The following is a 27,555-nucleotide window of genomic DNA, read 5'->3' as shown; positions in this document are numbered from 1 at the left end:
GGCTTCTTGGATAGAAGATGCTTTAGACGTACAAAGCAGCTGTGCTCAGCCCTGCAAATTCTTCTCCCCGACACCACCAAGGGAGGGACGGAGTAAAACTGGGCAATACAAAGAGATGGGGGGGGGAGGGGGAAAAGGATCTGAGAACATGAATGACTCAGATTTGCCTCCCCGCTCCCCAGGGTATCTAACCCAGGAAGGATGTCCTGGCTCCCCTGTCGCAGGGGGCCCTGAGCACTGCAGCTGGCATCGACACACAAGCAAGACAGAACTTTGAACTTTTTATTACAAAAATATCCTGCAAGCAAAACAAAACAAAAAAATAAAGTTGCAATTTGTACAAGTGGTCACCTTGTTGGTTTTGAAACATCCTGTCCTGGTCTCCTGGCTTCCCCTTCCTCCTCCCCTGCTCCCTGCAGGATCAAGCAGCTAGAATACAGTCTGGTTTCCAACACGTCTTAGTACTAGATTATTTCTCCCTCGTCCGCCCTCCTTCCAAAGAATGGTACCACAGGTCCCATGTGTTCCCTTTAATACTGCTGAGGAAAGGAGGGCAGTGAAAGGGCATTTGGCCATCACAATAACTGGGCAAAGGGGCTACATTCAGGCCTGGCACAAACAAGTATAATTCACTGCCTAGAGTGCCAGCTGCCTAGCCCAGCTCTTCCTGGCCTTGGGACTCTTGAAACCTGAATCCTAGGGATAAGGTGAAAATTGAACCTGTGCATTATCTGCCATGGAGAAACTCAGGAAGATGGCTGCTTCTGAAATGCCACTCGTGGCTGCATTTCAGCTTTGTTTGTCACTGTTCTTTGCTAGGCTGGTAAGTCTGCCCGGCAGTGGGGAAGACCAAGAAGTCAGAAATCCGCTTCCCTCCCTGCAGCGCTGATGGAGGGTTACTTGCTTACCAGAACTTCACTTGACAGGGTTGGGGATTAGCACACTGACTTTGACACTTAGTTTTGCACATCTCATCCTAGTGATGAACACACAGCACGCCACCCATGGATGACACACAAGCATTGGCTTTTAGCTCTAAAGATTAACAGTTACATGTCAAACAGTCAAAACATGGTGACGTTGTTCTCTGGGGGATGCCCTCCCCTGTGCATCAAGGCTTTCTTCTTCCTTCCAGGCACTGGGACCGAGAGTGCTGGATGAACTGGCCAGCAGGAAGTGCTAAAAGGCAGCATAGCCCTGGGATTAGCCTGTGCTCTGGCAGTAGAGGTTGGCTAGCCTCTTCCCCCCACCCTGGCTAGCACAAGCTTCTGTAGGGAGCCCGTTGGTCCCAGTCTCATGAGGATAAGCTCTGTGGTTGGTGATGAGGATGCTCTGTATCAGGGGAACACAGGCCTGGAAGAGGTGGTGCCTAGTAGCTTGACTAGTGTAGCTTGTGATTGGCTCCTGGGTCAGACGACGAATCTCCGCTCTGCCCAGGGAGCTCCGCAGGCTGTGTTCCCCAGCCCAAGCTGCTTTGGTGCTGAGAAACATCCTCACTTTGTTGATCTGATTGCAAAGCGTCAGACACACAGCCTGGTGCTCAACCCTCAAGGACAGGAGGGGGTCACTGGTCTTAACATACTGCCCCAAGGATGGGATGATTGGGAGGGGGAACCTCAGGTGGAAACTTAAGGAATTACTTATGACGCACTTAGTTTGGAAGGCAATCTGGGCCTAAAAGGAGCAATCTCGTTCAGAGGAGGGTTTCGGAGCAGGGGAAGGGAGGAAGTTTGAGAGGAGGCAGAAGTGATAGTCACTCCAGATCAGTGTCTGCTCTTCACAGAGGGACTCCAACAGGCAAGCTAGTTGGCTTATGTTGCCTTGAGAACAGCAGTCCAGAGCCTGCTGCCAGACAGCTCTCTGCCACTAAGTTATCTCCCAAAATGGCCGCCTCCTCCTTCAGGTGGCTGATCTGAGGCAGCCTGGCTGGTTCTTCCATGCACATGATGTGCTAAATTGGCTGCAGAGAAACTCAGGTGTTCACTAGACTGACACAGCCCTTGTTTGGAGAGGATACGAGGTGGAGTAGGCCACTGCACCAGCAAAGCACTGAAAACAGTCTGTCCGCTTAACACGTGTGAAAGCAAACTCGGTGCACTGAGCGAAGGACCTCTCCAGTCTTGTGACAAATCACCGGGTGAGTAGAGGGGGAATAGCAGAGATACTGGTCCAGAAATAAAAGCTGCCCTGTGTGAGGGTCTGAGTTCAGTCTGAACCTCTCTGGGCTGGGTGTGGAAGTTGGTATTAACTCAAGTGAGGACACAGTGGCATGGGGAGGCTTCTGCACGCTGTGTGAAGCATTCCAGACCTAGGAATGCAGCGCCCATGGCTTGGCGCACACTTCCACTGTGCCCTGGTGCCTCCATTGAGAGCCAGTGTTGGAGGACCAGGGTTCCATGTCCAGCTGGGGGCCCGCCAGACTTCACCGAAAACCCAGTGAGCCTCGGACTGCTTTTAGCCCTGATCACTTCCTTTGGATTTGGACGCTGGCGTACTCCGAGACGGCTTCCTCAGGCCGGGGGGGAGGTCTCTTGGGTGACTTGCTGAGGTGGACCATGTCCAGGTCAGCGTAAGTGAGACTGTCTTCAGTGGCTGCCGGCTGGATGCAGGCGTATTCCAACTGTGGACTCATCTCCACAAACCGGGGCGTGCTCTTCTTCCGCTTGTCAAAGTTCAGGTCTGCGTAGGTCAGGTTGTTGGGATCAGAATCCTGAGTTGGGGGAGGTAGAAAACATGGAGTCAGTAGGGAGCTGTTACCTACAGATGGGATATGAAGCCGTTCATCCTGAGTTAAGAGCCTGATCTAGTGGCTATAGCAGGAGATTGGGGAAAGAGCTAGATTCTACTCCCAGCTCTGCTTCTGACTGACCCTGGGCAAGTCACTTAGTAGCCCACTGCCTCAGCTTCCCCATCATAAACTGGGAATACAACTACTTCAATAATGACTACAGTGCTCTGGGGTCTTTGGATGGACCCTTCTAGAGCAGCACAAGTATGATGTGCTCAAACCTAAAGTCCTTCCGCCTGAGACCTGGGGTCTGTGATGAATTAGTGGTGCTGGATCCTGAGACAGGTGTCCCCATTCCAAAACCAATCCCTCAACTATGGGCATCAACTGTTCTCTGCTGAATAAGCCAGCCAGTTGGCAAAGATGGAAATGGCTCTGGAGACTGATCTACCATCCCGGGCAGGATGAAGGCATGCTGGTGGGACAGTGTGGGGTAAATCTAGCCAGCAGCAGTGCAAGCTGTACCTGTTGTCAGATAACTTGGCTCTAGAACTGTCATTCAACCTCCTGGGGACACTTGGTAGTGTTTCAAGAGGGGCGGAGAAGCACGCTAGTCCACAGGGCCCAAGACTAACCAAGACACTTGCTGCCTTCAGGCTTCTCATGCAACTGAGCTGCACTATTACCTTCCACTGCAAGAATTCTCCCTTAAGTCTGCTGGCGAAGGATGCTCAGAAGGAAGAACCAGCTGGCAATACCAAGCTAGAGACTGCAATCCATTGCACCCCTGTTGGTCTGGAGATGCTCCACTGGAGTCAACAGAATTACTCTAGACTTGCAGTGGTATAAGTGAGATCATGGTCTGGGCTGCTGTGTCCTGAATGGATGAGGTCTTACCAGTGTTCGGCCAGCTGTGTGCCTACGTGAGCGTGAGCATGTGGACAAGCTGAGGAAGGGGGGATAGAGCTCAGTTCTGATCGGTAAATTACTCATCGCTGCATCACAGAATGCAAAATAACCCTAGAAATAGCTTCCCTGGATTATTGTACAGCTGGCCCTAGTCACAATTGATCCAGACTTGTTCTTTGGGGAGGGGTGTGGATGAGGAGAAGAGAAATTCAGTGCGATGGAGGCAACATCCCTATGCAATTTAGAGAGGGAGCATTTGTCCTGAACTGTCTCTCTCCCTCCCACCCCAGCCACAGAAGTAGGCTTGTATAGCTGAGATTCTGAGCACTTAATAAACTGCCATGATTTTAGCCTGACGTTTGGTATTTTCATGGTATCTTCTGCTGCTCTCCCCTCTCCGCTTCCCCCAAAAGAATCTAGTTGTCACGCACCTGGGGAGCTGTGCTGGGGCTCTTCTCTGGCTTGTGTAGCCTACAGAAAAAACAACAGAACAGAGTCAAACACTCACTGTATTTTAAAACAGTAGCACTGCTGGGTGACTAATGGGCTTAAGTGGGGACACACACAATTGATTTTCTATAAATTCGACCTAATTTCATAGTGTAGACATACCCTAAGTTTTGCAGAGGATTCTTTCAGGTTAGGATGGCTGAGGACTGACTGACAGTTGATTGCAGGACAGAGGGGAGAACCATTGGATATCAGTGTGTGATAACAGAACTAACCGCACTCTGGAGAGTTTATCCTCACACAACACACAGATATAAATAGCCAGCTGGCCATAGGATGAAGATTTGAATTCCCTCAGGCTGCCTGTGTGTGGCATGGACAATGAAGAACAAGTGGCTGGTCGTCTGCTCAGTTAATGAATTTGAGGGTGTATGCTCAGCCAGGAACCTCCGTTCAGCAATGCTACGGGAGAACCATCTCCAGCGATGTCGGCTAGCTGGCTTGTAACTGTGTTTGTACAGAGAGTGACTTCGCTGAGCTGTCTCTGGGTGGTAGTTTTCGAACAGTCGTGAGCTGTAACAGGCCGAGTCATGGCTCATGAGCTACTCTTGCATTTACAATGGCTCTGAGGTATTCGACCCTGCCACGTCACTAGATCTAGAGATCAACGTCTCCATAGCACGGGTCTCCTCTTCCAGCCACTAGTGACTGAGCATCACATCAACCACCATGTACAGGCGAAGAGCTTTCAAAGTGAAGCATAGACCATCCTAAACCATTGGGATTCAAGTTACAAACTTGGAACCTAGCTAAAACTTGACTCAATTCATCCCTGGTGTCAACGCTTTGACTTCATTAGCTCCTGTGGCTTTAAATTCCCTCACTGATTACCCAACAGTTCAATGAAGAAAGTGGAGAGCGGTGCTTACCTTACAGAAGGGGAGCTTTTTCCTGTTAAAAAGAGAAACACAACTTAAAAAAACATACTGTAATAATCACCCTTCCCCAGAGCATTTCATGTTGGTTTATATTTTTTAGCTCCTTTGCACACTATTTACTTTTTTTCTAACTTTTTTTGGTGGAAGTTGCTAGATCAGGTTTTCCAGAAACCCAATAACAGCATCTTCCTGCAAACTCTGCTGAACGTGTTGCAAAGCTCCTTTCCTTTGATTGCAGGACAAATCTTTGTGGGTGGAGTCTAAACCTTTCCTATTTTATGAGTGTCTTTTGCACGACACAAATTGTATCAAATACAATATTACGGACAGCCTGGGGGTTTTCAGAATGGGCCTGTTTTATGAAGCTAAACATGGCAGCATGCTAGAGTAGTGATGGGAAAGGAGTCAGAAGTCTGTAACGGTATCAGAGTTCTGAGGTCTTATTGCTCTTGCTGTTTAAAATGTTATCAGATCCCCTTGATGAGATTATCTCCTGGTAATTCCCCTCCCCTCTTATTTGTGGGATGACTCTTCCAATGCCTTCCAAGCACAGTACTGGGAACTATGATTCCTCCAGCAATTGGCAGAAACTAGATGGGGGATGGTAGCAGTGAGACTTTTTCCCATTTACCCTTCCATCAGACAAGGGGGACAACCCTACTGAGAAACCCTGAGATCACAACCAGCGCTGATGTTTCAATGATGTATTAATGAGGTGCTGCATTGTTAGGCAAGAAGATACTGCAACAAACCAGTGCCTGAAACACCCTGAGCTTACAGCAAATGTACAAACACACTTGCATCCCCACATGGGCTGATCTGGATCCTCTACAATCCCTTGTTGGACTAGCTGGTTGCAGCACCTGAAATGAGGTCTTTAGTTCACGGCCTAGCAGAACCAGTGACGTGTTTAGGAGTGGTATTCCCTCCATGAGGGGAGTGGAACAAGTGGTACAGCTGCACTGGTCCTTCCCACAGTGCAATGCTGAAGTTATCCAAACACCTGCTCCTAGCAACTGTGCTAGGCTCCATGGGATGGGTGCTAGAATCTATGGGATAGTGTTAGAATCTTAGTAGCACCCATATGTTCTAATGCATGGGGGTGAGAGTGTCTCCATCCAAAATGGGGTTGCCCCATGGATATGCTAAGCCTATTACAAGGACAAACACTGCAGCCCATCCTTTCATGGAGTCAATGCTTTCCTTGCTTGGTGTCCATATAGCAGTGCCCTCTAGAGAGGGTGTTAAACCAAGGGTCCTTTTACTCCTCATCTGTCCAGGAGGACATCAGCTATCCCCTGGGCATTTTTCTGAGAGCACTAGGAGAGAACCCTAGTGTCCTGGCCAGCATTCTCCCTCAACAAGAGCTTTTAAATTCCCATAACTGCCCTTAACATCTGTAGTCATTGCTCCTACATCTCTCTAGCTTGCATCTTAGTAGAGAGTTTCTGGGTCCCTAGATGCTATTTAAAGAGAAGAATACAAAGTGTGACACATTCATATGATTTCCATAATGCATAACAAATCTATTCCAGTGGCTGTTACCCTTAAGCTATAACTGACTTTTCCCTATAGCTGCGAGTGAAATTCTCTTCCACCTTCCCCAGGTGAACGCTAACCAGTTTGGTTCAACCCCCCCTTCCTGATGCTTGTGTGTTTGTAAAGCACTGCCTGCGTGTATGGGAAGAGAGTGGTCTAGCCAGGGCACCCCCTGGCAGGCACCTCTGGAAAATAATTCATTTTTACCTTTGCGCTGTCGTACTCTGATGAGGTAGATAACGGCAATTACCAATACAACCAGCACTGCACAAACCACTGCTACTGCTATGTAGATCTTTTTTTCTTCAGATAAGTAACTACCTGTAATGAGAGAAATTCAGGGATCATAGGAGGCCAGCGTCAGAACAGTCAAACAGAAAAACTCCTCGCCAGATGGAATGAGTTAAATGCAGGACATCTGGGCGTGTATTTATAAGTAAAGGTGAGCTAGGCCTCAGGAGCCTAAGGGAGTTAGGAGCTCAGCTCATGGAAATTCAGACTCCCTTTGGCCTCTTTGAGAATCTCAACCACAGCTCCGGGCTGAAGTTTGGTACAGGGAACTTCCCTGGAGTTTGATTGTACAGCCTGGGATTCCTGCTCACAGCTGTTGTAGAGATGACAGGCCGGTTCTGAAGGAGAGCTCCGCACATCTGGGAAGCGTGTCCATTTCACCACAGAAGTTTGGTCCAATAAAAGAGATTCCCTCCCCCACCTTGTGTGTCTCAGGCCTAGTCTGTGGGGTTTAGAGAAGGATTTGGAATCCAGTTCACTATGTGCTCTAGATGTGTGGATAGAGTTGGCTGAAGTTTTTCTGGCAAACAGTGAAGTTACCAAAGAGTGTGTGTGGTTGGGTTCTTTATACCAGAAAGACTTGTGAATTCAGGCCGAATTCACCAAATCTTTCAGCGGAAACAACTAAAATGCTTGTTTTGGCCATTTCAAAGTCCAAACTTGGCTCTTGTTTATATTGAAATGGTGGTTTGTTTAGATGTTTAGCTAAAGTTCTGTTTTACATAGGAAAAAAGGGTGAGACACCCAAAGCAAACTTCCATTTTTGGGTCAAAATAAACCGTATTTGAGGTGTGTGTTTTGTTTTTGTTTTAAATTTTGTCCCTGCGTCAAAAATCCATTATTTGTTCAGTTCCCATAATGAACAGTCTAGTGAAGACCAGCAACTCCAAGTTAACGAGTTCCCATTAGACTGCCCCATAGCTATAGAAAAGGGGCGGGGGAAGCCTTTGGGTCTCGGTATAATTTCTGGCAGCACTAGACAGCAATCCCCCCTGAGTGGCACAGCAGCCACTATAACTGTTCATCTCACACAACAGTGGACTGGAGAGGAATATGGGAGAGACCCTTAACCCACAGACGCACACCATGTGGAGGGGTTAAGTTGTGTCTTGGGATACTGAGGAAGGAGGAAGAGGCAAGTGATCAGCTGTGCAGAATGTTCATAGTGAAACCTCTGAAGGCTGAACTCAAGCCCCCAGGCAACACACAGGGGCTAGCTCATCCCCAAACCAAACACACAGGTTCAGTTACTCAACTGAACCCTCTGCGTTTGCCCAGCTCTGGCTGGCAGCTGTTTGCATAAGATTCTAGCTGGTCACGTGGAACCTCAACTTCATCTCTGCAGGAGTGACAATGTCTGAGCCTCTCTGAAAGGGCCTCTGTCACGCCCTGCAGGGCTGCTGAGATCATCTGCCCTGGGCACAGAGTGTGGCCAAAGTGACAGTTCCTGCCCTTAACCTTCCCCTTCCCGCTCTGCCCAAGGGCCCCAGGAGAGCAGAGCTGAGCAATCATCCCGGAATAAAAGAGTGACTGTTACACTGAGGAGCTCCCCTGGCGCAGATGGGCTGAAATGGCCCCTGGTTCTGCAGAACAGACCTGGCATTTCCCAGCAGTACAGGGGAGGGAGGGTTCGGGTGCACATTTACCTGACTCAGCAGGTGGCTGGGAGAGTCTCAGCATTGCACTGGCACTGATGGGGGGCTGGGAATCGTGCACAACCCGACAGGTGAACATGGACTGATTCCTCTGCTCAGTTGCATTGACCTCCAGGGAGCTCTGGAGTGTGTATGTCCCGTCTGGATTCTCAGCCAGGGGGGAAGGTTTTCCCAGATTCGTCTCACTTCCGTTCTCCAGCCAGGTGAGATTCGCATCCTTTGGGTAAAACCCCTCTGCGCAGCAGGTGAACGTCACAGGCTTGTTCAGTGTGACAGGCGCTGCTGGGTCAGTGTCCACTCGTGGCCTGGGTGGAACTGAGAACACACACATCCTGCGCTCAGCATCTATAGAAATTCTCCTTTTCCTGCTGAGTTACAGGGAAATTTCTGGGGCTGGACAACTAGACCTTCCCCCTGAGCCCACCTCCCACGTGTGATGGGATATTTTTCCAAGGGCAAAGAACTTGGCTATCTCTAAGTTGCCTTCCCATGTGTGAGAGCTTTGGCCCTCCCACAGGAATAAACCCAGGGGAAGGTGAATGTTTTAAAAGGAACAGAATGCAAAAACCCAGATCGGCCGTGTCCCCAATTTCCCTCCCCTTCTCCCTGGAAAATCCCCTGACAGACCCAGCTTGGGACATTAAAAGAGAGAGTGGTGTCTTACCAGGGTTTAAACAAAGTCAAACATCTTCCCCACCCCACCCTCCACTGGGCTGGAGTAGGGGATGTGCCAGCCCAGGGTGAAGAGTCTCAAAGTTTTAAGGGCACAGGGCAGAGTCCAGATCTGAATCTGGATTTCAGTGACTCCCCTCTTACCCCCCTGACCCTCCACTACCCAGCCCAAAGGCTGAAGGATCCATCTCTGCCCCTCCCCACTAGTGGAGCCCCCAGTGGTCAGCGCCGGCTGGGCTCCTACCTCGCAGGGCATCGCTGAGGTTGTAAGTCACACGCAGGGGAGCCGGTAAGGTGCTGTGCTCTATCTGACAGGTGAGCTGGGAGCGGGCGTCTCCTCGGGTCAGGCTCACCCCCACGGTGCTGGACATGTTGTAGGAGATGCTCTGGAGTTCAGGGAGAACCTGGGTCTGGGGGTCTGGGAGTTTGGCCCCATTTTTGAGCCAGGTCACAGTGATGTCTCTGGGGGAGAATCCTCCTGACGTGCAGGTGAAAGTCACTGGGGGACCCGGCACTGCCCTGCTGGGGGGGCCGGACACGGACGGGGCCGACGGTCTGGCTGCAGGGAGAAGCGTTTATCAGTCAGATCCCTCTGTGACTGACAGTCCATCCCCCCCGCCCCATGGGACCCCCCTCCCCACAGGGACAGCCTGAGATTGGGGGAGCCCCAGCCACTGCCTCACAGCAAACACAAAGGGTGGGGGTGTAGGGAGGTTAGTCATGGGCAGAGATGCTGAACCATGTGTATAGAGGGGGTGCTGAGAGCCATTGAACCAAACTGTAAACCCTAGATAAAATGGAAACTACTTCAAGCTGGGGGAGGGACAGCGTGATATCACCCCTAGTTCCAGCACCTATGGTTATGGGGGGGAAATAGCCCCCCCTTCTCCCCCCAAAAGCAGGGCTAGATAAGCGCCTTACACTGTTATCCCCAAGAGCCCCACGTGAGGCAGGGAGTTACCTGAGCTCATGGGAGAGGACTAGGACAGGCCTGTGTGCTAAGCCCCAGCCCTCTCATGGTGATCGGGCCTAAGTCCAGCTTTCAGGGGGTGCCCAGCTCTACGACGTGATCCACGAATGGGAACCCCTGGCCTGGAGTCGGGCAGCGGAGGTGCCCTAGGTGGTTGTGGCGTGAATGAGCCAGGCAGGTGTGTAACTCCACACACAACAGCTGGAGTGGTGATGGGGGTGTTTCCCCCTTACCCTGGAGTTAGAGCGCTCAGCTGGGGTGGGGTGACCCAGGTTCAACTCCTCTCTGCCTGAGGGGGGAGGAGTAGAACAGGGGTCTCCAGGTGAAGCTGCTCCACTGTGAAGCTGGAGAGAGAGGAGGAGGCTGGAGCCTGCTGGTTTGGTCACCCAGGGTGGAGGTGAGAGCCCAGGGCCCAGACCCCTGCTCCAGTGACTCTCTCCACAATGGGGCAGCTTCAACGGAGGGACTGAGGGAGCCCCCCAGAGGGTCCCATGAGTGCAGGGGTTAGAGCACTCTCCTGGTGGGGGAGGAGACCCCTGTTTAACAAAGGGGATTGAAGCCAGGTGAGTGCTCGAACAACAAGTTTAAGGGGAGGGGGGCTGCCTCCACCACCACCTCCTCAATTCTGAATGGGACCCAATACACTGGGTGGCCTCTGAGCACAGCTGCCAGCTCGGGCCCTGCACCTGAGGCAGGCAGGCAGGTGCCCAGTTCCAGGTTTGTGAATTGCTCTGGGGCTGAGGCAGCTGGATGGCCGAGGGGAAAACCAGAGACCTCGGGAAGTTCAACCCTGAGTTCAGGCTCTGGCAGGGCTTGAGTGTTCGGTGCGTCGCAGTGGACCCTACCTCTGGATTGCGGTGCCTAAATCCAGCCTAAGGCCCCCAAGTCTGGGGTTTAGGTGCCTCAGCATCGGTGCTGGAACTCAAGTGGTTTCCATCATACGCAGGGTTTACAGTTTGGTTCAATGGCTCTCAGCACCCCCATACACATTGTTCCAGCCTCCTGGTGCCTCAGTACCCTTGTGAATATAGCCCCAGATGCCTCACGACTCATTCACATACCCGAGCTCAGGGGCAGTGAGCTTCAAGAGAAGGAATTAAATGAGTTGAGGAGAGCGAAGTCCCCCCAGGATTGCATCTGGCTGCAGCTCAGTTGACCACACAAGGAGCGAACTGGGGCTGGATGTTCCAGCCTCCCAGGTCCTGTGGGGCCTCCCCCCAGCTCTATACAAGGCAGGGGAAATGGCCCTGCAGGTGGAACTCGAGTCCCAGTTTGACACACTGCCATCAGTGGGGTGATGCCTGGATCAGCCTGCCAATGCCAGCAGCACCTGCATGTTTGTGGGGGAAGAGAAGGGAGGCACTAACCTGACACCTGCCTCCTCCCACCGGACCCCCCTTCTGGTGCTCATCACAATGTGAAGCCATCTTCAGGGGGTCAAGGTAGGAACAGAAATGGAGATTTTTTGCCTGGTGCTCAGATCCCCCAGACCCATCTGTCACGGGGCAAATCTTCACCAGGCTGCTTCACACCAATGTAGGTGAGTCCCATGTGAAATGCAACTCCCTGGGCTGAGCTGGGCTTGTTCCTCGCCCTGGTACCAGCCACCGGTGGGGAGGGGTGTGTGGCTAGGGGGAGCTCGCACTCACCGCCCACAGACACGGTCGTGCCAGCGCCAGATCTGAACTCCTCATCAGTTTTCAACCCCTTCTTAAACTTCACACAGTGATAGATCCCAGCGTCCTCGGAGCGGGTGTCACTGATGCGGATGGTGAAGTCTGTTTCAGAGCCACGCACAGCCCGCGTCACCCGGGGAAATGATCCCTTCTCTTCATAAACGAGCTGGCGGCCACTGCCCGAGCCCTTGAACCACTTCACGGGTCCTACTGGAGTGAGCCCAGTCACAGAGCAGTTCAGTGTGAAAGTCTCTCCCGCTGACACCGACACGGCGCCCTGGGGCTGCAGCAGCTGGAACTCCTGGGCCCCGGCACCTGTAACAAAAACAACCTTCATCATCCAGCTCTTTCTTTTCTTAGACACACCCCTTGCCCCTGCGGGCGGGACACAGCCAGTGGCACTATTACAGGGGGTGACCTTTAGAGTAACAGGCAGCATCATTCCTCCTGTGTCCAAGGGCTGAGCCCATCACGTCTCCTTTTAGCAGGAGCTTACAGCATTGCCCTGCATTACAGCAACATCCCAAACCATCTCCCCATCGCTCTGGGGCTGAGCTGCTGCCTGCAGAAGACAGGTACGGTCGAGCCTAAAAATACCTATCAGGTTTATCAGCATTGACTGAAAATAGCTGGGCTATGCCAAATCTGCTGGCCCATGCCCCAGCCAAGGCCCTCTGGGCCTGTTGGTATCACATAAACAGTTCCCATCTTCAATACCCAGGTGATAGGCACCTTATACTTACCCTAGAGAGTTACACACCTTCAAAGTCTGTACCTCTTCAAATTGCACACACAGTGAGGTGGAAATGTCAGTCTAGACAAATCACAATTTGTTGTTGTGCTGGATAATTGCCCTGGAGAAACTAACATTTAGTCAAAGCAGCAAAGAGCCCTGTGGCACCTTATAGACTAACTGACGTATCGGAGCATGAGCTTTCGTGGGTAAATGCATCCGACGAAGTGAGTATTCACCTACGAAAGCTCATGTTCCAATACGTCTGTTAGTCTATAAGGTGCCACAGGACTCTTTGCCGCTTTTACAGATCCAGCCTAACACACCTGCCCCTCCGATACTTAACATTTAGTCATGCATATAAAATGTATGACTTGTCTGTGGGTATCTAACAGTGCGTTAACCCTTCCCATACAATCCCAGGTGAGGATGGCTTTATCTCTTACTACCTGTGAGTCATGTTTTTTTTTTCTTTTACAAGAAAATATTGTAGGTGAGACAGGGACCCCCAAACAATAGCAGTTACAGCAGTGCCACAGCATCACAAATTCTTCTGTGTATTACTGATAGTAATTTCATTCAAGAAATCCCCCTGGGCTGAGATGTGGTGGACATTCTTGGTCATGATCAAAGAAGGAATCTACAGCACTGAATACACTCCTACCCCAAAACATGGCTGAGCAATCAGGCTGGGCCATCTTGAAAAGTTTCAGTGGTTCCTCGCAAGGCTAGAGGCCTGTCAGCAATAATCCCAGCCTGATAGCTGGGGCGCTGGTTTGGGCTTTGCCCTAGTTGTTAGGTGGTGTGGCTTCATCCAATGCCTGTTGCCCAGTTATTTATACTCCGCTGAAACTATTCCATTCAAGGTCCTCCAGCCCCCAGTTGTACAGGTTTGAGCTCAGCACAGGAGGGTTCATGTGTGGAGATTAGTTATGTAATTGGATTATATCTGATGCCGCAGGTCTCATCCCCATACAATCTACCCAGAGGTCTGAATGGTGAAAGGAGTACGGGGGAGAGGTTCTTCCAGCCACCACTTCCCTCACTCCAGCTCCTGGTGCCTCCAGTCTCTGTACAGGGCTCCCAGGAAGAGATGTCCTCCTGGCTCCAAACTCTGCAACAGCAATAGCCGTGCTGCTGAGTTACTGGTAAACTCCCTCCTGGAGGATGGGGCGGAGCGGGAATGAGGGGCCGAGCTGGAAAGCGACATCATCCTGCTAACATATGAGACTGAACCCAAGTGTTCATCAACAGAGCAGCCAAACTGATACCACACACACTGCTGCCAAATGCAAACTAAAGAAAATATTTGTCTCCTAATCAGCCAGTTAGTCACCTTTATGGGGTTTTTTGTATTGATGATACTAGGAAAATAAACTCCAGACAAGTGTGACTTTCCTGGTGACTGTTTAACGTGATCAATAGCAATGGCTGGGGTTACAGTTAGAAGGGATGTAAAACTCACTTTCGTACTGACCTTTTCTTAGTGGGTGACAGTGTTGTCCAGCTATATTCTCCTGCCAATCCCAGCCTGGCTCTGACGCTGCAAAGAAACTATTTTAACACAGGGGAGATCTATTCCTTTCAATGGGTATCATTAAACTTCTTAATTATGTAATGAATGCCCAGGGTGGGCACCTCAGAAATGGATCTTGTAACTACAGATGCTGGTTTTACTTATGAACCACGTGGCACTTCCTTCATGGGCCTGACATCCTCTTACTGCAACGGAGTTCTTGGGAGTAGCTGTTAAATGATACCCGCACAAGAGAGGTGACTCAGGCCCCTTATCTCTCTGGTGTAATTGCTCTAATGATTCTGTGCTCTGTACATCACTTCTTTGCTCTTAAGTTAACATAGGAGAGTATAAAATACTCCTGCTCACTGGAAACTAGCCAGTCTCTGCAGCATGTTGGGGTTACACCAAAACTTTCACTGGGCTCCCCTGATTAACATTTGGTCCTGCAACCAGTTGTGGTAGCATGGAGTCCTGGGCCTGTGCCACATACCATTGACTTTGTGGCAGTATGTGGGCATGGAAGTCCCTGCTAGAGGAACTGGCAGCAGGGTCAGAGCGTTAGTGAATAACAATAATAACTGTTAGCCCTTACAGCGAGCTTTACAAGTCCAATGCACTGTACAAAGATGAATGCATTGATCCCTATGTTAGCCCTGTGAGGCAGGTTGGTGTTATCTCTGCTCTATCAGCTAAAAGGGCCATTTAAAAAACACCTCACAAACTTAAGAACATAAGAACGGCCATACTGGCACAGACCAATGGTCCATCTAGCCCAGTATCATGTCTCTGACAGTGGCCGGTACCAGATACTTCAGAGGGAATGAACAGAATGGGGCAATGAGTAAGTGATCCAACCCCATTACCCAATCTCTGCTTCTGGCAGCTGGAGGCTTAGGGACACCCCAAGTATGGGGCTGCATCCCTGACCATCCTGGCTAATAGCCATTGATGGTTTTCTCCTCCATGAACTTTTTTGAACCCAGTTATACTTGTGGCCTTTGGAACATCCCCTGGCAATGAGTTCCACAGGTTGATTGTGTGTTGTGTGAAGTACTTTCTCTTGTTTATTTTAAACCTGCTGCCTGTTAACTTCCTCAGATGACCCTTAGTACTTGTGTTCTGTGAAGAGATGATTAACACTTCTCCATTCACTTTCTCCACACCAGTCATGATTTTATAGACCTCTATCCTATCCCCCCTTAGTTGTCTCTTTTCCAAGCTGAACAGACCCAGTCTTATTAATCTCTCCTCTATGGAAGTTGTTCCATATCCTGCATCATTTTTGTTCCCTTTCTCTGCATCTTTTCCAATTTTAATGCAAGAAACAAACTAATGTAATTAATACAAATACAAGAATAGGTCTTATTTCCTGCATTTAAATCTTTATCTTTACTTGACGTCTATTGAATTCAAATACTGAATTTTAGAATAGCAGACCCGGGTAGCACCACTTGGCACTAAGCAGATGTGATATTTATGCCAGTTCTTCCTAATTAACCAAAAGTTACTACTGTTCCCTGCCAATAGGCCAAGGCACTTCCCTAGGAGACATCTCAATAAAGCAGCTCCCCAGATAACCAGAGTGTGCTATATTAGTTAATGCAAGTGGGCACTTTTGCACAGAATTCTCCACCTTGTGAGCCTGAGTGCTCAATTGCACTTGCATGGCAAGGCTGTGTGTGTCTGTCCACATGCACGTGCAGAAACAAGCCACTGGTCAACTATGTGGGAACTTTACCTGACGTCTCTGAAAATGTCCTGAACATTCCAATTTACCTTCAAAAGGTAATAATGATGATGATGATGATGATGATAAAGCAGCCTCGGATGAAACTTCACTGTTACCCTGACCTGTCATGCTCAGCTGACTGAAACACTGCCTGGTTATCTAAAGTAAATTAAGTGCTGCAATACCTAGGCAGAATAAAGCAGGCAAGGTGAGGGCTCAAGACAACCAGAAATAATGAAAAGTGCTGTGGTCAAGACCTGTAGAAACAGCAGCAGGAGGAGCAACATAGGTGGAGATGCTCCGTAGCCTATATAGATATTTGATGTATGTATTTTGGCAACACTTGTCATCCTCGTCATGCTAATATAGTTATTGGAACTGAACTGGACAAGATTTCTATCCAAGCCATTGCGTACGGTTACATTTTTAAACGCTGCATGGAGGGAAGTGTAATGTAGTTGCAGAGCTTCTGTGGACGTTAATGGCACTCCCAGCTAGAGTAAATCACTGCATGCCATACTATTATGGGGAGTCAATAGATGGCAACTGTAACAAATGGTGCTATGTTTAACCAAACATGTAAGCACTTAGCTCTTAAGGAAATGCTTAGTGTTAGCTGTGATGCGGTTTTTTAAAAAGCTGAGCATTTCACCAGTAAGGTCTGTTCTCTTTGCCTGAATCCAATAATAGTTTTCAGTGCAGCAGCTGCACACGGGTTATATCCCCACCAGAAAATTAAAGACTTGGACTCAGTATTGCTCTGTGAAGAGTTCCCAGTGGTGCAAAGGGGTCTTACAACTACTGTAGAGACCAGATGATTTTCTTAGTTAGCCTAAATCCCAACTGAATGCCAAGCACTTTCCCATCATGGTGGCCAATATCAGAATGCTTCAGAGGATGGTGCAAGACACTCCCTACTGGACAACTATGGAATGACTTGCCATAGGCGAAGTTTCTCCCTAGACCCTGTTAGTTAGTGGCTGGTTGATGCCCTGCCACAAGGTATTTTTTAATCACTTATAGTTTTTTATCCTCTATAATGTAACTCATTAATGTTCTCTTCATCCATATAAATTCTCAGTCCTTTGATACCTGCAAAATTATTGACATCAATTATTTCTTGTGGCAGTGAGTTCCACAGGTTAATTGTGCGTTGTGTAAAAATATCCATTTTAAGTTTGTTGCTTTCTGCATGTTGTTCCTTTCACAGATAAGTCCTGGGTTTTGGTGTGACTAAGAACACCAGGACACTGAAATTTCCTCAAAAATAGAATGCGGCTGATACAGCATCAGCATTTTGATCCTGAGACACAAGTGTGTCCAAAAGGACTTTTTTCATTTCAGTAGGAGCTCAGTGGCATTTCAGAATGTGCAAGCTCAGTCTAGTCCCCATTTCATCTACCCATGAGTGGTGTCAGCCTAATAACTCTGGGCTCATACAATGTTAAATGTTACTTTGTCCCTGAGTTTCTCAGATACCCATTTACAGCAGTGTCCCTCTCTGGAGCATGTGCCTGGTGTGTGAGAAGTTCTTTAAAGGGCAGGGAGCAGAGAGACTAGAGCATGTGTGAGCAGTGAGAAGAGAACATTAATCTCCACTGGACACAACTGTGAAACAAGGCATCACACTCACTTTCTAGACTCAGACATGCCTCCATTAGTAGCAAGCAGCAGAGAGTCCTGTGGCACTTTATAAACGAACAAACGTATTGGAGCATGAGCTTTCGTGGGTGAATACGCACTTCATCAGATGCACCCATGAAAGCTTATGCTCCAATACGTCTGTCGTCTATAAGATGCCACAAGACTCTTAGTCTGGATCTCTAAAAAGTGACAAAAACAGCTACCCCTCTGATACTTGACATTAGTAGCACTGATCTATTCCTGCAGCGAAGCAGCCAAGCATTCACAGACATTTGAACATGTGAATGCGGCTGAGCCTTATTTGTACCAATGGTCAGAGATCAGGTTTAAGCTGCGTCTTTGAGAACTGTCTCCAGAAGTGACTCTGTTTGGCTCAGCACGGAACGAGTGTTCCTCAAACCCATCAGCAGAACGTAGCACAAAGGCTGTGAAGAGCTGACGCAGATGAGCTGTGCCTACTGACACCTTATCTCTGAATGTAATAGATACAGATCGAGCATTCCTGTAACAGAGCCCACTAAGCAGCCCAGATAAGGATCTGACCACATTGGTCATAGCTAAGGCTGCACTCAGACGTAGCTACTTGTGTGCAAAGGAGAAGGAAAAGTTAAACTTCTGCTCTGCACCTAGCCAGTACATCTAATAATCTAATTTTTCTGGGTGCCTCAAGCAAGGCCTGTGTGACCCAGGAAGTAAGAGGTCTAAAAGCTTTCTGCAATATTGGTTCTCATTGCTGCTTCCTGAGATTTAGAGCTCCCACAGCTTCTCCAAACCCTCCTACGCTCTCCCAGGAAATAGAACCAATAGCATGTGACTTCTGATCATCTGACCAAACACAACAGCTCAGATTTTATCTAGAGAATCCTTGCAGCAAACCGATCAATTCAAAGAGTATAAAGAGATGAAATTCATACAACACCACGTTGGAGGAAATCACAATCATTTCGGTAAGCATGAAGAGGCCAAGCTCATCAAGTCAACTGTTAACCATGAATAATTCACTTGGCTCTATTGTGCACACAAGTTTTGTTAGCTCTGGATTTAATTTTTGTAAATGACTGCAACTGACCAATAGCCTTGAAACACAGGGAACAGATGATAAGGAAAAAAATCCCACATCTCTCCCAGCTAATTTGCAATTGTGTTCCTCATTTGGGTCTTTATCTTACCTTTGTCAAATAAGATCTCCTTTCCCTATGCATCTCCATAATGGGTGACATCAGCTGGGTTTCCCCTGTTGACAGTCACTAGATTTAAGTGTAACCTGTTGGTGAGCATATGTTACAGATCCCTCTCTGTGCCCTATGCACAGAGGATATAAATCTCTAGAGAACATGGCTTTTAGCTCTGGAGGTCTCTGGTTCAATCCCCTGTTTGTGGGCCAAGCTGGTGGCCATCACATAAGCTCTTGGGACATGGAGCTGGGTTGTCATTGGTGGATGGCTCTCTGCCATGGAATTGGCACCAGAGTCACTGTGTTGGGCTTGAAGGAATTGTGCCAGGGCTGTCGTCTTGACTACTCATTTGCTGGACTCTGGGCTCAATTCTGGATGTGATTTCCACCTGGCGGGCTGAGACAGAGAGCTTGGGGGAATGGTTCATACTGCTGCCTAATGAATGCAAGGCTGACTGATAGGTTTAGATATGTACACTTTTCCCAGAAGCCATGAGTGCAGAATTATTACACAGAAGTAATCTTAAATATCGGCCTTCGCATGTTGCACACAGATTGCTTTGAAAATGGACCTAACTGGCTAGCAGAGCTGTTCTCTTCCATGATCACTTGGGGATAACAGGAAAGCAGCTTCTGCTGGAAAAATAAGAGCTTCTATTGTATTGCCAGTACATTGGCCTCATCTTTGGTATTAGAACTGCTTTGTGAAAGAATTCTAGGACATTCTTGTCCATTTCCCACTGCAATCCTCACTAGAAGCCCAGTCCAGCAAGTCTCACTCAGGTACGACTTACAATGTTTTCAGTGGCAGTTTGCCTTGGAGATCCTTCAACCCTATCTAGGTTCCTATACTGACACTCATCACTGTAACATCTGAGCTTCCTGAGGATTGGGCCCTAAGGAGAACATGATGGAGGGGAACTGAATGCTTGCTACTGTGGGTGATTTATTTCTCCAACAAAAGTTCATTGAGAAGATAATCTTCCTTCTGCATCATGCTCACAACAGCAACGTTTGATTAAATTACGTCTACTAAAGAGGGGGCAGTTTCCAACATTAACTGTCTGGAACAATCTCACCCTGGTCTTATCAGACAGCAAAACAAAATTCTGCTCTGTCCAGAGGAAGATCCTGGATAAACTTTTCCAGTAGGAATGAACCTGTCAATATCAGTAGCCCTAGGCAGAGGGAGTGTGTAGGCTAGTAGAATATACAGTGTGTAATGGACGTGAGAGAGCTCTCTTCTTCCTCCTCCCTCTCGCCATCTGTCGATCTCGCTGAAAGGCAATCACTGTACCCAGAGAGGAGGAAGATGGGGGAAGTGTCTGCTCTGGAATCCTGGGGGGTCTGAGGAGCCTCAGGAACAGATATCAGTGGGTCTGGATGTGGTTCAGCCAAGTTGTGTGTATTATTCATCGGTTTCTATTATCAGTGCAGGCTTTCAGAGGGACGGAATCTGATCTCAGTTACACCAATGTAAATCTGGAGTAACTCCATGGACGTGAATGGAATTACTTTGCATTTACACCAGTATAACTAGGAGAGGAACTTGGACCATGAACTGTAACTGTTGGTCACTGTTGTTGAAACCCACTATACATAGTCTCCAGTTAGGATAGCATTTCCCCTCCCTGGCAGCCCCGCATTTTCAAGCTACTCAGCATGTATAGGAAGTGACAGAATACTAGAGACTTTCTTTCGTGCTCTTGGAGCTCAAGCCCGTCTGTGTTTTGAAGTGAGGATCTGCAGGCAGCTCGTCCGTATCATGCACTGGCTCGTCCAACCCTATTCTTGCAACGTGTGCATATCTGAATGGCTGTCAGCTTCTAACTGAAGAGGAGTTTGTGGTTAATGAGTCTGTTCATTGTAGTTGAGTCCAACTGGTGACACACATTCTGCCACAGGTCAGCCAGTTGTGTTGTTGCAGCTGGTGAGGTCAGTGCACTAGATGTGGCTGTTTGTTTCAGATGGAGCTGGCACTTGGAGAGGAACGATCAGTGTAACTATGAAACAAATAGCCAACAGCAGCAATGGTGTGAAGCTGCCACTAGCTTATCTGGAGGCTTTGGTTTCCGAGTCATCTCTGTCAACGTTGCCCAGCTGTACGCGCTTTGGGAATATATTTCAAACGTCGCTTTTGCCCAACCTGTATCAGCCCTTCTCCCTCATTCTCCCAACTCAGCCTCTTCTCCATAACCTGTGATGACCTGTTGATCCGTAGATCAGACATAAGCGACTCCTGATATTAAGATTTACTGTAATGGCTCAGAAGCATTTGCAGGATAGGCACAGCATGCAAGCTTCTGCCATGATCTGCCATGCTAGCATTTCCTAGCTTCAACTAGGGGTATTTACATCACACATCTTACAAGTACACAACTATCACTGGAGCTGCCATACAAAACGAGCCTACCTCTCAGCATGCCTATTGACATAGTGGGCTAATTAATTCCTGGTATAATTCTAGCGATGTCAGCAGAGTAACTCCAGGGATGCATTTGGCCCAGTCTTAGTTCAGAAATGGCTTGAAATGCCAAGACCCACTAGTGGTGCGAGTCCGTTCCCCTCATCACTATGAAAAAAGAGGAAGCTGCGCTGAAAACCCCTGAAGAGACATGCATACCTCAGCATACAAGCAGGAAAATGCAAAGTTTAGGCTGAAACTCCATTCCCTGTCACACTTCAGTGACTGGATATTTTCTCTTCCTCTACTTATTTTCCCCACAATTAACCTCCTCCCCATTATCTCCTCAAAGCAAAACATAAGCTCTGTTACAGGTGAGCTTCCGAATCCACCGGTATTTCAATGCATTTAAAATCAGGCAAGAATTCACCCATCCCCTTCATGAAGGCTCTTACTACATAGCACCGAAGCACTGAGTGGGAAGGTGTTCAGAAAGTTTCTTCTAATAGTCTGTGCAACACAGCTACTGACTCAGATGCTGATCATGTGACACACATACTGTACAGTGATCAAGATCATGAGTTCTTTCTGCTGCATCACACACATGGAAAAGAGATAATTTCCACAGCCAACTTCCACAAACAAAAGACAAGCTGTTCCTCCCAAGTGAACACTCATTCAGCAACAAATCACTTCCCAGGCACAGCACTGAACAGTTTCTTAGAAAACCCATTTTCTTAAGAAACTGGCAACTTGTGTTTTAGGACCCAGTCCTGCAAGGTGCTGAGCATCCTTAATGCTTTAAAAATTAGAATTAAGGACCAGTTAAGGGGAGTTAAGCGAGTGTGCTCATCCCTGCAGGATTGGAACCTTAATGCTCATCTGCTGCAATCTACTTTTCCATGATATTAAATTTCAGGGTTAGCGAAATGTTGTTTTTAAAAACACTATATCTCATCACGTAAGGCAACATCCTTGTAAGTGTGGAAATCCTCATACCGCAGACCCAGAACTTGTACAGTATAGAATTCATCATGGGGGGAAGTGGCGAAGGCTAGAGTGAATTACGATGCGCCTAGCTGAGCAAGGAGGCAGCAGCATGCACAGCGTCCCATGGCACGTGCTCGGTACCATCTATTCTCACCTTGGTTTTTGCTTGGCTTAGGCGAGCAGTAAGTTTTCTGTTATTTGTAGTTTAAACTTTCTGGTTTGGTGCATGATTAATTTTTTCTTTCTCCCCGTTTTCAAGTAACTTGCTGCTAAGTGCGTTGGAATGGGCTACGGTTTAATTGCAGGCGAGCTGCAGCGCTTGCCTAAATTCTTGCCAACAAAAATAGCTTTTCTTCAAAAGCAATTTAAAGAAAACTGGAAGGAGCATTGTGAGCGTTATTAAGAGAAAGGACCTCACATTAGTAAAGAAATATGCAGCTGGTTTGAATATTTGCAGGCAGTGCCACTGTCATTTCTTGGAATGAGACAACTTCAGCTGGAGAAGGAGCCCAGAAATAATTCACTAGGTACAATGCTTAAAATTCCCCCGCAATGGGGATACCGAGTTAAGAAAATAAACAGGTGCTTGCTATAAATGAGGATGGAATTTGCAACTTGGAAAAAGGAAAAGAAAGCCACAGATATATTTACACAGCGCTATATGGAGCCGCAGACAGCCTCTGTTGGGTTACAGGAAGGGTGTATTTCATGTGGGTGACATCAGCCGAAAGTGTATGTAGTTCACAAGGGACATATCATCTGCTTCAACAACTCTTACTTGTGACCCGCTGTCTCCCCAGCACTGACAGAACCACAGAAACATTTATCTGACTCTCCTACACAGGGAGAACTTAGAGAAATGGGACCTAGAGCTGAACTAGGAAAATCGGTGTCCGGGAGGTGGTGGTGGTGGGGAGTCACGGCTTTGATTTGGCAAATCTCTAGTTCAAAGTCAGCTTTACCAGTGATCAGCCAGTGCCGCTTTTTTGCAAGAAAAAAATATGCTGAGTTGTTGTGCCTTTTCCCCACCCCCTCAGAAACCTCTTTGTGGCAACTCTCCTTGGAACCCGTCAGTCTTAGACAGCAGTGGTCAGAGTCAGCATGGAAAGAACCCTACATACATTTTCACCTGAAAATTTTGCCCTTATTATTCGTACGCAAAACCCCTCTTGGTAACTGACAGCCTAGAGAGGTGCTCGCTCGCTCTCTCCTTTTTTTTTTTTCGTCTCTGCTCAATGGCATTTTCTGGCTCATGGACTGGCTTTCGAGGTGGTTGGACATTAGCAGGAACTGGCTACTCCACCATCTTTCCTCTGAGGGCTTCCAATGAAATGCAGGCCTTGACTTGCATACGTGGCCTTACATGAATTAGAGAAGGCAGGTTAACCAATTGCTTAATCATGAGATAGAAATAAAATTACTGACAGCATTTCAGCTGCCAGCGAAGCACCATTGAAAGCAGCTGCCTCAGGGCTCATTTCCTGGTCGAAGAGGGAGGTTTACTGGTACTGATGGAGGGAAGGGAGTGAAAAGAGGGAAATGCAAATGGCAGGAAAAATAAATACTTTAGATGCACCCCAGTCACACTTTTCATCATAGATCTCAGAGCCTTTTGCAAGCATTAAACAAAACTGGCAGAGGCAGGAATGTGAGCTCAGATATCATGGGGCAAACACTGTGTAAATGCCTAGATTAGGCTCTGTCTACACTAAAACTTTTGGTGTTCAGTGGTGTGGAAAAAAACACACTCCTGACCGACGTAAATTTCACCGCCAAAAGCGCCGATATGGACAGTGCTGTGTCAGCTGAAGAGCTGCTCCCACCACCAGAGCTACTGCCCCTCGGTAGAGGTGGTTTAATTGTGCTAGTGGGAGAGCTCTCTCCCGCCGGCGTACAGCGGCTACACAGGAGACCTTACAGCAGCACAGCTGTGCTGCTGTATGGTCTGGCGTGTAGCCATAACCTAGACAGGGTTGAACGGAGCCTGGCGTCAGCGTGTGCAACTTCCCTTGTGATGCAAACTTTATGTTGGGCGTAGTTTGGCCAGAAAACTGATGCACAGTGGTGCAAGTTACACTGATTTGATGTTCAGTGATTGTGCAAAGCAAGTGAGCTTTGCACACCATGCCGTGCATGAAGGAGGTTAAGGAACAAGAAAAGCAACTATCAGCAGTGGGTAAGAAAACAGCTATTTTACAACTGCCCATTTTACAGCCTCCTACACAGGCTCATGAAAATTAATCTGGAATAAAATAGTGTGTGAATTTAAAGCAGATCAGCTATTCCTGATTAACTTCCTATGTGGATGCTCTTATTCTGGACTAAGAGCATCCACACAGTGTGTTAATCAGGAACAATTTCCTATGCATACATGCCCTTAGTTGCTCTTCTATCATGCTGACCCTTGGTGTGTAAATTACACCAATTCCGCACATTGCCTGAATGGCTGATTTGTGCAGTTTTGACAAATTCATCATGTACCCCCATCTGCTGACAAGCTCGCATCAGCCCTAGGAGCGATTTGCAAGTTCAGAGCTGCTGAATTCAGCCCCTCCTGCTCCCTTTTCACCAGGGCAAGGCAGAAGTGTTTACCTTGTAGCAGAATCCATCGATCAGGGCAAATCAAACAAACCCTAGCCCTGAGTCAAGCCACATAGTGGAATCCTGTAAAAGCAGCAGAGAATCCTGTGGCATGCTTTTACAGATTCAGACTAACACGGCTACCCCTCTGATAGTGGAATCCTGGCTTTCCATAACCCAGGCTGAACCAGAGGGGCCAGAGCCCGGTTACCACCATCCATAGCAGCCCAGTTACAACCTCCCCTGCCCCTTTAATTCCCATCTGTGACCCCCTCCCCTGCAGCAGTGCTGCCGTAGTTAAAGGTCAATAGCATTTATATTGTGCACCAGACACTCCTGGCTGGAAAAGGTTTCTGTAGGGGACCCAGACACCAGGAAAAGGAAGAGATGGGGGGTGGGGGGCAGGATCAAGACGCTACCTAACGATCATTCTGCCGGGGTATCCAGATCTGCCAGCAGCACTTACCGGGCCAGCCGTGCAGGGCGAGGAGCAGCAGGCAGGGCAGCCAGCAGGGACGGCTGGCGACAGGCTCCATCGCTGGCCCCTGGCAGGGACAGACAGGAGAAGAGTCGCGTGAAGAGCAGGGGCCGGGGCCGGGCAGCGGCAGGAGGAAATTGCGCTGACGCCCCAGCCCGAAAAGAGGAAGAGGAATCGGACTTCCCCGAGGGCCGATCCTGCCCGGGGAGCCGCCACCCACCTGGGCAGCCGGCGGGTTGTGGCCAGGCGGGATCCAAATCCCCGGCGCGGTGACCCCTGCGAACCACCCGCCTTCTTCAGTCACATGCCAGCCGCTGCAACGCCGCTCGGCGGGGGGAGCGGGCAGGAGCCCGGGGCGCACCTGGGCTGCGAGCCGCAGGGGGAGCGCTCCGCCCCGGGGCGCCTTTGCCAGCGCAGCCGCGCGCCCTGTGCGTCCCGGGAGCGGCAGCGCGCGGACCCTGCCGCCCGGCTCCTGCGGCCGCTCCGTCCCCCAGTCCCCGCTGCCGGGCTGGCGCTGAGCAGACACCCGCCTCCCCCGTTGCCTAGCAGGCAGGACTGGGTGAGACGCGGCTTCCACCGCGCGCCAGTGCAGCGAACACCGCCCGCCCCCCGGTGCAAGGCAGCTTGCGGGGCTGGTGCGCCGGGGCCCTGCCTGGCTCCGCACAGACTTGTTTGTCTAGGGTCACCCCTGCCTGCCTGAATCAGCCCCACGCTGCGGGCTTAAGGTGGGCTGGGCGAGTTTCCTCCCCTCCCTCCTGGGCTCCCGGCCTCCCCCCTCACTTCGGCTGCTGCTCGCCCATTGCCTTCGCCAATCGCTTCCCCACCCAGGGGAGGGCGTGGAGCCAGGAGCCCGCCTTGGTGTGCATCAAGCCTCCCCCGGATGCTCGCCAGGGAGGCCAGCGAAAGGCAGAGGAAGAACGGGCGGGCAGAGCAGGAAGCAGTGGGGATGAGAGGATGGGCTTCCCAGTGGTTAGAGCACTAGTCTATGACAGGGGTACTAGTCCCTGCTCTATCCCTGACAGGTGTTTGTCCAACCTGCTCTTAGAAATCTACAGTGATGGAGGTTCCACAACCTCCACAGGTAATTTATTGCAGTGCTTAACCACTCCCACAGTAAGGAAGTTTTTCCTAATCTTCAACCTAAACCCCACTTGCTGCAGCTTAAGCCCATTGCTTCTTGTCCTGTCCCCAGAGGTTAAGAACAATTTTTCTCCCTCCTCCTTGTAACAACCTTTTATGTACTTGAAAACTTGTCATGTCCCCTCTCAGTCTTCTCTTCTCCAGACTAAACAAACCCAGTTTTTTCAATCTCTCTTCTTAGGTCATGTGTTCTAGACCTTTCACCCTTTTTGTTGCTCTTCTCTGGATTCTCTCCAGTTTGTCCACATCTTTCCTGAAATGCGGCTCCCAGAACTGGACACAATACTCCAGCTGAGGCCTGATCAGCACAGAGCAGAGCGGAAGAATTACTTCTTGTGTCTTGCTTACAACACTCCTGCTAATATAGCCCAGAATGATATCTGTTTTTTTTTGCAACAGTGTTACACTGTTGACTCATATTTAGCTTGTGATCCACTATGACCCTCAGATCCCTTTCCGCAGTACTGCTTGCTAGGCAGTCATTTCCCATTTTGTATGTGTGCAGCTGATTGTTCCCTCCTAAGTGGAGTTATTTGCATTTGTCCTTATTGAATTTCATCCTATTTACTTCAGACCATTTCTCCAGTTTGTCCAGATCATTTTGAATTTTAATCCTATTCTCCAAAGCACATGCAACTCCACCCAGCTTGGTATCATCCGCAAACTTTATAATTGTACTCTCTATGCCATTATCTAAATCACTGATGAAGATATTGAACGGAACCAGACCCAGAACCGATCTGTGTGGGACCCCTCTCATTATGCCCTTCCAGCATGAGTGTGAACCACTGATAACTGCTCTCTGGGAATGATTTTCCAACCAGTTTTGCACCCACCTTATAGTAGCTCCATCTAGGTTGTATTTCCCTAGTTTTGTTTATGAGATAGTCATGTGAGATAGTACCAAAAACCTTACTAAAGTCAAGATATACCACGTCTACCACTTTCCCCCATCCACAAAGCTAGTTACCCTGTCAAAGAAAGCTGTCAGGTTGTTTTGACACGATTTGTTCTTGACAAATCCATACTGACTGCTATTTATCACATTATCTTCTAGGTGTGTGAAAATTGTTTGCTTACTTATTTGCTCCATTTGGGGGTGACAGCCCCACCCTGCCCCGAGGAGAACACATTCCCAACTGTGAGGGGCTCAGAGACATCACTAATGGGAATAGGGTGACCAGATGTCCCAATTTTATAGGGACAGTCCTGATATTTGGGGTTTTTTCTTATATTGTTGCCTATTACCTCCTACCCCGTCCCGATTTTTCACTCTTTCTATTTGCTCTCCCTAAATGGAAGCTCTGTGGGACAGAGACTGTCTTGTTCCGTGTCT

The 27,555-nt window shown here is 48.8% G+C and overlaps 1 protein-coding gene across 1 annotated transcript in view; it reads right to left on the bottom strand.

Annotated features, from left to right (window-relative positions):
- Window positions 1-268: 268 nt before the first annotated feature.
- Window positions 269-27,555, bottom strand: part of LOC116816834 (tyrosine-protein phosphatase non-receptor type substrate 1-like) — a 78,971-nt gene continuing 51,684 nt past the window's right edge. Inside the window, exons 2-8 of the mRNA XM_075072167.1 lie at window positions 11,802-12,143; window positions 9,427-9,741; window positions 8,472-8,825; window positions 6,772-6,885; window positions 5,017-5,038; window positions 4,069-4,108; window positions 269-2,710 (exon numbers count right to left, since the gene is read on the bottom strand). Of these exons, the coding sequence (XP_074928268.1) occupies window positions 2,465-2,710; window positions 4,069-4,108; window positions 5,017-5,038; window positions 6,772-6,885; window positions 8,472-8,825; window positions 9,427-9,741; window positions 11,802-12,143 (1,433 nt within the window). The 3' untranslated portion in view covers window positions 269-2,464. The remainder of the gene's footprint in view (window positions 2,711-4,068; window positions 4,109-5,016; window positions 5,039-6,771; window positions 6,886-8,471; window positions 8,826-9,426; window positions 9,742-11,801; window positions 12,144-27,555) is intronic.

The sequence above is a fragment of the Chelonoidis abingdonii genome, chromosome 14, assembly GCF_003597395.2.
Source record: "Chelonoidis abingdonii isolate Lonesome George chromosome 14, CheloAbing_2.0, whole genome shotgun sequence".
In the NCBI taxonomy this organism is placed as follows: domain Eukaryota; kingdom Metazoa; phylum Chordata; order Testudines; family Testudinidae; genus Chelonoidis; species Chelonoidis abingdonii.
This window is presented reverse-complemented; position numbering and strand designations above follow the sequence as displayed.